Source organism: Zalophus californianus, chromosome 3, assembly GCF_009762305.2.
Source record: "Zalophus californianus isolate mZalCal1 chromosome 3, mZalCal1.pri.v2, whole genome shotgun sequence".
Taxonomy (NCBI): domain Eukaryota; kingdom Metazoa; phylum Chordata; class Mammalia; order Carnivora; family Otariidae; genus Zalophus; species Zalophus californianus.
Window position 1 is genome coordinate 65,331,102 of NC_045597.1, and position 12,427 is coordinate 65,343,528.

Consider the following 12,427-nt stretch of genomic DNA (forward strand, 5'->3'; position numbering starts at 1 on the left):
GGGCCAGATGGCTTCCCAGGGGAATTCTATCAGACATTTAAAGAAGAATTAATACCTATTCTCCTGAAACTGTTCCAAAAAATAGAAATGGAAGGAAAACTTCCAAACTCATTTTATGAGGCCACCATTACCTTGATCCCAAAACCAGACAAAGACCCCATCAAAAAGGAGAATTAACAGACCAATATCCTTGATTAACATGGATGCAAAGATTCTCACCAAAATACTAGCCAATAGGATCCAACAGTACATTAAAAGGATTATTCACCATGACCCAGTGGGATTTATCCCTGGGCTGCAAGGCTGGTTCAACATCCACAAATCAATCAGCGTGATACAATATATTAACAAAAGAAAGAACAAGAATCATATGATCCTCTCAATAGATGCAGAAAAAGCATTTGACAAAGTACAGCATCCTTTCTTGATCAAAACGCTTCAGACTATAGGGATAGAGGGTACATACCTCAATATCATAAAAGCCATCTATGAAAAACCTACAGCGAATATCATTCTCAATGGGGAAAAGCTGAGAGCTTTTCCCCTGAGGTCAGGAACACGGCAGGGATGTCCACTCTCACTACTGCTATTCAACATAGTATTAGAAGTCCTAGCCACAGCAATCAGACAACAAAAAGAAATCAAAGGCATCCAAATCGGCAAAGAGGAAGTCAAACTCTCACTCTTTGCAGATGATTATGACACTGTATGTAGAAAACCCAAAAGACTCCACCCCAAAACTGCTAGACTCATACAGGAATTCAGTCAAGTAGCAGGCTATAAAATCAATGCACAGATATCAGTGGCATTCCCTATACACCAACAACAAGACAGGAGAGAGACAAATCAAGGAGTCGATCCCATTTACAATTGCACCCAAAACCATAAGATACCTAGGAATAAATTTAACCAAAGAGGCAAAGGATCTGTACTCCGAAAACTATAAAATACTCAGGAAAGAAATTGAAGAAGACACAAAGAAATGGAAAAACGTTCCATGCTCATGGATTGGGAGAACCAACATTGTGAAGATGTCAATGCTACCTAGAGCAATCTACACATTCAATGCAATCCCCATCAAAATACCATCCACTTTTTTCAAAGAAATGGAACAAATAATCCTAAAATTTGTATGGAACCAGAAGAGACCCCGAATAGCCAGAGGAATGTTGAAAAAGAAAAGCAAAGCTGGCGGCATCACAATTCCGGACTTCCAGCTCTATTACAAAGCTGTCATCATCAAGACAGTATGGTACTGGCACAAAAACAGACACATAGATCAATGGAACAGAATTGAGAGCCCAGAAATGGACCCTCAACTCTATGGTCAACTCATCTTTGACAAAGCAGGAAAGAATGTCCAATGGCAAAAAGAAAGTCTCTTCAACAAATGGTGTTGGGAAAATTGGACAGCCACATGCAGAAGAATGAAACTGGATCGTTTCCTTACACCACACACAAAAATAGACTCCAAATGGTTGAAAGACCTAAACGTGAGACAGGAGTCCATCAAAATCCTAAAGGAGAACACAGGCAGCAACCTCTTCCACCTCAGCTGCAGCAACTTCTTCCTAGAAACATCGCCAAAGGCAAGGGAAGCCAGGGCAAAAATGAACTATTGGGATTTCATCAAGATAAAAAGCTTTTGCACAGCAAAAGAAACAGTCCACAAAACCAAAAGACAACCGACAGAATGGGAGAAAATATTTGCAAATGATATATCAGATAAAGGGCTAGTATCCAAAATCTATAAAGAACTTATCAAACTCAACACCCAAAGAACAAATAATCCAATCAAGAAATGGGCAGAAGACATGAACAGACATTTTCCAAAGAAGACATCCAAATGGCCCACAGACACATGAAAAAGTGCTCAACATCGCTCGGCATCAGGGAAATCCAAATCAAAACCTCCATGAGATACCACCTCACACCAGTCAGAATGGCTAAAATTAACGAGTCAGGAAACGACCGATGTTGGCGGGGATGCGGAGAAAGGGGAACCCTCTTACACTGTTGGTGGGCATGCAAGCTGGTGCAACCCCTTTGGAAAACAGTATGGAGGTTCCTCAAACAGTTGAAAATAGAGCTACCATACGATCCAGCAATTGCACTACTGGGTATTTACCCCAAAGATACAAATGTAGGGATCCTAAGGGGTACGTGCACCCCGATGTTTAGAGCAGCAATGTCCACAATAGCCAAACTGTGGAAAGAGCCAAGATGTCCATCGACAGATGAATGGATAAAGAAGATGTGGTATATATACACAGTGGAATATTATACAGCCATCAAAAGGAATGAGATCTTGCCATTTGCAACGACGTGGATGGAACTGGAGGGTGTTATGCTGAGTGAAATAAGTCAATCAGAGAAAGACATGTGTCATATGACCTCACTGATATGAGGAATTCTGAATCTCAAGAAACAAACTGAGGATTGCTGGAGTGGTGGGGGGTGGGAGGGATGGGGTGGCTGGGTGATAGACATAGGGTAGGGTATGTGCTATGATGAGCGCTGTGAATTGTGCAAGACTGTTGAATCACAGATCTGTACTTCTGAAACAAATAATGCAACATGTGTTAAGAAAAAAGAAAAAGAAGATAGCAGGACGGGAAGAATGAAGGGGAGTAAGTCAGATTAGGAGATGAACCATGAGACAGGATGTACTCTGAAAAACAAACTGAGGGTTCTAGAGGGGAGGAGGGGAGGGGGATGTGTTAGCCTGGTGATGGGTATTAAAGAGGGCACGTTCTGCGTGGAGCACTGCGTGTTATGCACAAACAATGAATCATGGAACACTACATCAAAAACTAATGATGTAATGTATGATGATTAACATAACAATTTAAAAATTTAAAAAAAAAGAAACTTGAAAATCATTAAAATATATTTATCAGATATCTGTCATACCTAACTGGAGAGACTATTGTTTCAGATTCCTTCTCAGTCTGTGACTTTTTGACACTTTGCTGTATTTCTTTTATCAGTATTCTCACTAACTAGACATAGAACTTTAGGTTTAAATCATAGTGTTTTATGTCTCCAAGATATTCCAGTAACTGTCACCTTTTTTTATAAATATTTTTTATTTATTTGAGAGAGATCAAGCAAGCACAGTGCGGGGGGGCGGGGCGAATGGGCCGGGGGGACGGTGCAGAGGGAGAGGGAGAAGCAGACCTCCCACTGAGCTGGGAGTCCAACCCAGGGTTCAACCCCGGGGCCTGGAGATCATGACCTGAGCCGAAGGCAGCCCCTTAACTGACAGAGCCACCCAGGAGCCCCAACTGTCACCTTTTTGAACCTGAAATATATCTGGGCAAAGAGGCACAAAATGTATAGATGAATTAGATGCTCTCCTTGCTCACAGCAGCCCAGAAGAGTTATAGTATGCTCCTGGTAGATTAAAGCCCTGACCTCTCACAGGTACTGTGATTCTTGTCTGATTCTTCTTGAACCTGCAGGAAATGAATAATTATTTCCCTGGTACCTCTGCCCTGCTCTAAGCAGTAGGCATTCTCAAAGTTTCTATAATATACTTTGCCAGTGAAACTAATGAAACAATGGTGTTCATATGTCAGATCTACCCAGCCAATTAAATGTTAAAATGCAATTTGTCTACAGCCAGGTGCTTTCAATTGTCCTTTACAGATTAATGGAAAAGTCATTTATATTTTGTCTTTGTTTCAGCGTTCTTACTTCCGTACTCTGCTCATGTATGGGTTCCACTTTCTGGTGTGGTTCCTTTGTGTCAAAGGAATCAGAGACACACAGTGTGGGTTCAAATTATTTACTCGAGAAGCAGCTTCACGGACGTTCTCATCTCTACACATTGAACGATGGTGAGTTCCTAACCAGATGTACTGGGCATGTCTTATACGGCTGCTATTCCAGGTCATGAGAAGCAGCCCTATATTCTCAGAATGAACACTGAGGTTTAAACAGAATTGACACGTATATATGTAAAGGTAATCCATACCTTTATTCTTTTACGGAGTTGGATCTTATTTTCAAAATCTCAAACTAAACATATGGCATAGAGTTAATTTATTCACCTTAATTATGGACAGTACAAATCGAAAGGCCTGAAAACATCCTGTTTCCTTAGGCTTCTGTATTTTCCTTTGAAGAAAAAAAAAGCTCAGAAATATCAGAACAGAAGAGGGCACCCATTTTCTTTCCATTCTTTCCTTTTTAGTAGTAAGTTCCCTCTCCTGCCTGTGACCAACCACTCTTTCGACCTCTGCATCCCCTTCTACCTCCTTAAGAACTTCATCCTGTTCGCTTATTTGTCTTGTCTTTTCCTGTCAACCATATTCTTTCCCATCAGTTTTTTAAAACAAGCTTAAATTTCTCTTGCCATTAAAAAAAAAAACCCTCTCTCCATTGACAGCCCCCTCTAGCTCCAGCCTTCTTTCACAGCCAGTCTTTTCTTGAAAGAGTGCTCTATGTCTTCTGTTTTCTCTCTTCCCATTCATGCCTCACCCCACCTCAATACAGATTTTCCCCATCCCTCCATCTCAGCATCTAGGGACCTCCCGTCAGGAAACCTAGTGGTCAAGTTTGATATGACCACTTAGTGTCTTAATGAACCCATCAACAGTGTTCCATACTTCTGAGCGCTGTCTCTTGACATATCCTGGTCCTCCGGCTTGTCGTTATCCTAGACCTCGCCTCAGCTCTCTGCCTGTTTAGTGAGTAACACTGACACACAGAAGCTGTCCCTTCATTTCTCTTCATCTTCCCCACCACCATCCAGGACACCATCATTGCCTTTGCTATAGCCCAACCCAAGGAGTCTTTTCAAAAATTAAAAGTGATCAATCAAATGCACCTCTTTTGCTTAAAACCCTTCAGTGGCTTCCCAGTGCCTTCCTATGGCCTTGAGAGGTGCTGCATAATCTGTCTTCACATGGGGACCTTTCCCTTCTCAACTTCTTTTTCAGTTCTTCCTTAGGGCAGCCAACCCTCACTCTCCAAACCAGATCATCAAGCTCTAGTTAAAATACTGGGCAGGTGGGGTGCCTGGGTTGCTCAGTTGGTGAAGCGGCTGCCTTCGGCTCAGGTCATGATCCTGGAGTCCCGGGATCGAGTCCCGCATCGGGCTCCCTGCTGAGCAGGGAGTCTGCTTCTCCCTCTGACCCTCCCCCCTCTCATGTGCTCTCTCTATCTCATTCTCTCTCTCAAATAAATAAATAAAATATTTTAAAAAAAAGACTGGGCAGGTGGGCACCTGGGTGGCTCAGTCGGCTGAGTGTCTGCCTTTAGCTTAGGTCATGATCCCAGGATCTTGGGATCGAGTCCCACATGAGGCTCCCTGCTCAGTTGAGAGTTTGCTTCTCCTTCTCCCTCTGCTGCTCCCCCTGCTTGTGCTATCTCATTCTCTCTCTCTCTCTCTCTCTCTCTCAAATAAATAAATAAATAAAATCTTAAAAAAAATTACAGACCTGAGTATGGGTTATGCTAAACATTAAAGATATATGTAATGTTAAATATATAAGTATGTACATAATCTCCATCCTCAGAACTGTATCTCATGTAAATTCTTTCCATTTACTATTAAAGTATAATTGGACCCAATTTATAAGTAATTTTAAAAATGGGTTCCTTTAGGGGCACCCGGGTATTCAGTCAGTTAAGCATCTGCCTTCTTCCGCTCAGGTCGTGATCTCAGGGTCCTGGGATCGAGCCCCATATCAGGCTCCCTGCTCAGCAGGGAGTCTGCTTAAGATTTTCTCTCTCAACGATGGACTCTGAAAAACAAACTGAGGGTTCTAGAGGGGAGGGGGTGGGGGGAGGGGTTAGCCTGGTGATGGGTATTAAAGAGGGCACGCTCTGCGTGGAGCACTGGGTGTTACGCACAAACAATGAATCATGGAACACTACATCAGAAACTAATGATGTAATCTATGGTGATTAACATAACAATAAAAAATTTAAAGACAAAAGAAAAAAAGATTTTCTCTCTCTCCCTCTGTCTCTCCCCCTCACCATGCGCGCACTCTCTCTCTCTCTCAAATAAATAAAATCTTTAAAAAAATGGATTCCTTGAAATGTACTTTCTTCTGATGAATACTTATTTAAAATCAATGTTATGCATGTTAATAATTTAAAGTCAGTTCCGGAAATAAGACTTATACTAAAAAGTCATCGTCCCTTGCCCCATCTCCCTCTGTCCCTAATTCCTACTTCCTAACTATAGTCACTTTCAACTCTCTGCTATTTCTTTGTGGTATTTGCTTTCATACTCAAAATAATGGGTTTGCATAGCCCTGTCTCCTTTTTTCGGTTTTAGATATTACTTTCCAAAGTAAATCAACAGATAAGTATGTAGTTCTCCTAAACCCCTGTACACCCTCACACGTATCCTCCTAAAGCAGTTTCTACAGAATTTGTGGTTAGATCACAACTGATTGGTATAGCTGTGTAAAGATAATTCATATTTGAGCCATAGTATGCAATATGATTATATTACCTGTCTTATACTTTCTGTTTTCCTGAAGATAATAAATATCTGGAGTTTCTGTCAGCCACTTTACTATGGACCTGTCAGTTAGGCTCACACTCTGTGCGAAGTAGAGGGTATCTCCCTATGTTCCCATGCACCAGATCACACATCAGTTTCACCTTTTTCTTGGAGACATCTCGTTGGCTCTCACCTTTCTAGTTGTTCTCTGGTCTGCTGCACAGTCCCTGTTCTTCCTTTTCCTTGGTTTGCACCCCGATTGCAGTAGAGCACATCCTCTATTAAACTTCCTAAACATTGGAGAAAGAAACCTTGAGACCCTGCATGTGAAACGTACCTTTAGTCTCCCCTCCCATTTGCCTAATAGCTGGAGAAAGCATTCCAGGTTGGAAATCATTTTTCCTCAGGATTTTGAAAGCATTGCCCTATTGTCTTTGGCACTCAGTGTTTCTGTGGAGAAGTCCAATTCTGACAGTAATCTGAATCTCAATTCTTTGTCTATGCATGTTGTTCCCAGCTCCTTTTGGAAGCTTTTTCTCCACAGTGTTTTGAAATACCATGATTTCAGGCACTTAGTGTGGCTCTTTTTCATGCTACTCTAAATCTGTAAACGCATACTTTTTTTCTCTTCCCTCCTATAAAACAGATGTGGAACCTCTATTCTCACGTGTCTAGTATGGTCCTGAAAAGTTCATCGGAAGCTCTGTGCATGGTCAGAGAACTCTGATCAACTGGTTGATGTCACTACAGATTAAGTAGTGGGGCCACTTGGTGTGGGAAACTCCCAGCTGTCATTATTTTTTGGGCTGGTTGTTTTCACAAAAGTGGGATCTCTGGATTTCCTGCCTGGGAGATAGGAGCCTGGCTGCCAGCATTCACAGAACCAACCTGAGCAAAAGAGAATCTCCTAGAGATTTTCCGTGAGTCCTCCCTTTTGAAGCCCCACCTGCACCACTTGCAGACATCATCTGCAGCGAGGCCAATGATGCCAGAAACTTTGGGGGGCTCTGCGGTACCCATTCCTCTGTTCTAGGCTTCTCGCATTGTCACAACCTACGTTTCCTAGTTACCAGTTGTCCAGCTACTTTCTAAGTTTCATGTTTTTTTTATTACTTTCATCCCTTCTTTGTTCTTATGTGTTTATTCCATCATTGTTGTTTTAATTTTAGTGGGATTTCAGAAGGGAGCAGTAGGGTATGTGTGTGTCTGCTGTCTTTAACAGAGCATCAACACGCTCTTTGTTCTTCAGGAATACATCTGTGAGGTCACAGCTTTACCAGGAACTGAGTAACAAAAGAAAACAGTGGTTCTGCCCTCCCTACATCTGCAAAAACACATGAAGGCATCTGAGTTGGAGACTAACCCTTATACTGTTTCTGTACAATAGCATAAGGCTCTATCCAGAAATCCTTGGTATTTTAATTTTGTTTTCTTTGGTAACAGATTAGTCTCTTACTATATGGTGATGTGAACTATGCATTTTTTTAAGTAAACATCTTCATGTCTTAAAATGTTAAAAGAGGAGGATAGAGTAAAAGTAATAGAAGACGAAGAGCCCTTTCAGTTTTTTTTTTTTAAGATTTATTTATCCATTTTGAGAGAGTGAAAATGAGAGAGAGAGAGAGAGTACATGAGAGCGGGGAGGGTTAGAGGGAGAAGCAGGCCCCTCGCCAAGCAGGGAGCCCGATGCAGGACTCGATCCCGGGACTCCAGTATCATGACCTGAGCTGAAGGCAGTTGCTTAACCAACTGAGCCACCCAGGCGCCCCCCTTTCAATTTTTTTAATATAAATTCAATTAATCAGTGCTTTTTCCCCCACTCCTTCCTACTCATCATTCTTATGTTGTTTTATGTCTTTGATAAGTCACTATATGCTGATATCCTTAGAATAGTACTTAATAATCTTGTTCAGATTATTGAATATCATTAGAACTAATTCAGCCTTTTAGGTATTTTTTGTTTTGTTTTGTGTTAAAGGAAAGGATTAAGGGTTAACCAGGCTTAATACAAATAATTTCCTCCTTTCTTGAGTGTCCCAGGCTAGTTAACAGAAGTTTTACACAGTCTTTTTAACAACACAAAGAACGCTTTTGTAGATGGTTTTATCATCTTAAGTAAATATTTTATTAGGATAAGAAAAAGCATTAAAAAAATAGTTTTCATATTGAATTATCCAAATACTTGGGATTTAAACTAGTCACAGAATGGACAGTAGTAGTTTTGTGGCCAAAAAGACAAAGCTCCCAAATTCAAGTTGTCTGGGATCAGGAAAATCAAATAGAAGTGGGTTTTAGGTATTTTTTTGTTTGTGGTAATATTTTAAAACCAACCCCTGGAAGTTTGAAGTATGTTCCATGCAGTCTAGAAAGTGGGGGGCGGGGGTTTGCTTAACAGAGCAAGAAGAAAGCAAAACAGTAAAGGCCTCCAGCGCTTTTGGTTACAAGAGCATGAAGAAAGTTTAACAGGTAGTGCTGTTTCTCTCTCTGAGCTCACTGCCACTGAGAGGAAGAAACTGGTTTCAGAGAATTTATAAGCAGAATCCAAGAAAACTTCTAAGTCAGGGTTCAGAAACTTTAGGGAAAGCAGATTTCACCTAAACCAAGGGGTAACTGAGGAGGAGTTTTCAGAGCCTTTCATAGGGAGAAGGAAGGAGGAACTGGGAATTCAGACTAGAGATGATTTTAACAATGTAAGTTAAAATGAGACAATATATCTAATTCCCGTGTATGTATTTAGTTATACCCAAAGAGCATTTCAGACTAATCTAAAGTGGCTTTTCACTTCAAAGGCTGGTAGTACTGCTTGCCCAGAATGGCATGGGGAAAGGAAAAGGAAAAAAGGCCGTAGGGAACCCCGTATTTAAAAAAGAAATCTTGATCCTTTGGTGGTAGACGAATGTAATCAAGCGACTCTAAAGTGATTGACATTTTTCTCCAAGAGCTGCTCAGAGTTCTGTTTTATCAGCTCTCAGTTGAAAATGTTATCAATTCTATACCTTGAGCTAGTTAAGCCTGGGATTGAAAACCATCAATCTTGAAAATTTGCATGATTAAGTTTTCTCTTAGAGCCCAACAGGCCAATTTTACCTCTGGGAGTTTCTGAGTTATGATAGAGACACCATATTTCTCATTTAAATGTTATGCAGTGACACACTAAATTATTTACCTTGAAGCTCCTGAACTACTTAACCTTTTATTTGACTTTCTATGAATCTGACTTTCAGTTTTACTATATAAGCTATATATCTCCTTTATAAGCTTCTGTAAAACATGCCAAGGTAGAGATTTAATTACACTCTATTTGTCTTTTTAAAAATAAAAATATATTTTCTGTTTCAGGGCATTTGATGTAGAATTACTTTACATAGCACAGTTCTTTAAAATTCCAATAGCAGAAATTGCTGTCAACTGGACTGAAATTGAAGGTGAGCATATTGTTCATGTTACAGCTGATCTTAAGTGGGGTGGGGGGTAGGCGACAATACAGTTGTCCAGTAAAGTTAGCTGGCTACTCCATCAGGGCCTACTCAGCTGACCTGACTGAGAGGGGCAGTTTCCATAGAGTTCCCCTCCTAATCCCCTCCACCCTCCAAATGGCTTACTGCCTTCTCCCTGCATTCTCTTCCCGGGGTCTTCTTCCGAATACCTGTCGGAAGAAATTCAGTAAAACTTCTGCAGCAGACAGGATCATGGTAATCTGAGGCTAGATGCAATGTTGATCAGTCTTTTGAGATAAATTTTGTTTGTATCACCTTTTATTTAGTATGGTCTTATTTCATTACTCAGTAGGTATTGGGTACCTACAAGCCACCGTGCAGAGCTAAATAAGGAATTATAGTCGTTTTTACTCCAAATGTCCACAGTCCATTCAGAGCCAGTATATATATATCCAAAAAAATGTGAAAATCTCTAAGATTTCTAATAATGAGAAATCTGTCATAATTCTTAATAATTCCTGTTTAAAGAAGCTTAGACTGCATATAATTTGTAGAACTTAAAATATATTCTAGTTTTCTCCTTACTTACATTAGAATGCTCTAAAATTAATTCACAGTGTGGAAGCAGTTAACAATCACCTGGAGACTTTCAGAGTCACCCCACCCCTGCTGAGCGTGACTTCCTCCTAGAAAGTCTTTGTTGTAATTTGCCATTATTGTTCTGTAACTGTGGGTGTTTAGGGACAGGAGAAGGTCTGGGGATCATACAAACTGTATAGTCTAGAACAAATTCAAACCTCTTGGAGTCTTGTTGAATCAAATTTAACTTACAAAAATTTAACTACTCTCCATAGTAGCTGCCGAGATCAAAGGGGATTGAGAAGCCGATAAAGGACTGCTCAGACTTACAAGGATCTGCTGTTATCTGTGTTAATCTATGTCCAGCATAGACTCTGTGGGAAATTGAAGTGGAGAAAAGTAAAAAATGTGTTTCATATTTACATCATTTGCTCATGTACATTTCAGAGATAGTTATGTATTACTTTTCATTAACGGGCACTCAGTGAGTAGTTTTATATTAGTCATTCCCAGAATCCTTGGCCATATACCCTCGGTCCCTCCTCCCTATAGTAGGGCCATCTGAAATCTCCACGATTTAGAGCATTCCCAGTTTCATTTAACTTCCAAGATATTTTGTTTGTATTATTAGAGAAACCACTCAATTTAGCTTTGAAAATGTCTAATTTTTTTGTAAATGATTCAAATAAAATTAAGGTGGATGTGTTAATTAATTTGGCTATGGTAATCATTTTACAGTATGTGTACAGAAATATATACATTGTGTATATATGTATATATATCAAATCCATACATTCTGCACTTTGAATATATTTCAATTTTGTCAGTCATACCTCAATAAAGTTGGGGGTGAAGAAGAGGAAGAAGCTAGAGTATTTGGACTTAAATCTAGAAAATTGTCAGTGATTAGTATTTTGATATTGGCCATGACCCTTTACACATCGAGCACCCAGTTACCTGACCTGCAGTCTACTCTTGACTTAATAAAAAAACAATTCCATGGGATAAAATCAAGGAAGACAAGCTTTTAAAACATGCTCCAGGAGGCAGACCTCCTATAGTCAGCTTGGCATGCTACCATTTGGCAACCACTGGACAAGATGTCCTAGCTAAGATTGTGTTTCTTTTAGCTGATTGACAGTCTTTGGTAGAATTAGAATAAAAATTGGGTTTTTGTCTTGGATTTCTTATCCCAGATTATTAATTTATATTGTGTGTGGAAATGTACCTGCTTCTCTGCAGTACATGAGACTGAAAAGTAGCATGTAAAACATGAAAATTTGTCCTAAAAAATCATTTTTAAGTGTATAGATGGAATTAAATATATACATAAATACATACATGCATACATAATATAAAAAATAAGGTGACTAGAAGGTCACAAAGTCATTTGACTGACTTCTAAAATGTAATTTTAAACTGATATATTTTCTCCAGAGTTTATTTAAGTTAATTCATTTTTAATTATTTTTAAATCGCAGGTTCTAAATTAGTTCCATTTTGGAGCTGGCTACAAATGGGCAAGGACCTACTTTTTATACGACTTCGATATTTGACTGGTGCCTGGAGGCTTGAACAAACCAAGAAGAAGAACTAGGTTATTTGCCATCTTTGTATTTTTATGTATTAGTGTCACACACTTCATTTGAAATTAAAATTTTAAATAAACCTGGAATAAACCTATGCCATTGTCTGCCTTTTGGTAATTTTAAAGAATTAACTGCTTATACCTCTTTTGGACCAAAAAAATTTAAGGTATTTGTAACAAAGTCAGATTTTCTTTTGCTTTGGCAATTTTGTTTATATAGATCAATTATCATTATGATTCTGAGAAATACAACTTTTAAACAGAAGAGAAAATCAATTATTCTTACTTTAAAGTACCTGCATAATTTTCATGAACTTAAATATAAACCACAATCATGTATCTGTGCTCAGAGATTTA

General features: G+C 39.5%; 1 protein-coding gene across 3 annotated transcripts in view; it reads left to right on the top strand.

Moving 5' to 3' along the window:
* ALG5 (ALG5 dolichyl-phosphate beta-glucosyltransferase) overlaps window positions 1-12,183 on the top strand; it is a 45,819-nt gene extending 33,636 nt beyond the window's left edge. For 2 of the 3 annotated variants that reach the window (XM_027591304.2, XM_027591303.2), the window contains 3 exons: window positions 3,691-3,842; window positions 9,806-9,891; window positions 11,964-12,183. In XM_027591304.2, the coding sequence (XP_027447105.1) occupies window positions 3,691-3,842; window positions 9,806-9,891; window positions 11,964-12,079 (354 nt within the window). In that variant the 3' untranslated portion in view covers window positions 12,080-12,183. The remainder of the gene's footprint in view (window positions 1-3,690; window positions 3,843-9,805; window positions 9,892-11,963) is intronic. The other variant, XM_027591302.1, reaches the window with a different exon arrangement.
* Window positions 12,184-12,427: the final 244 nt, after the last annotated feature.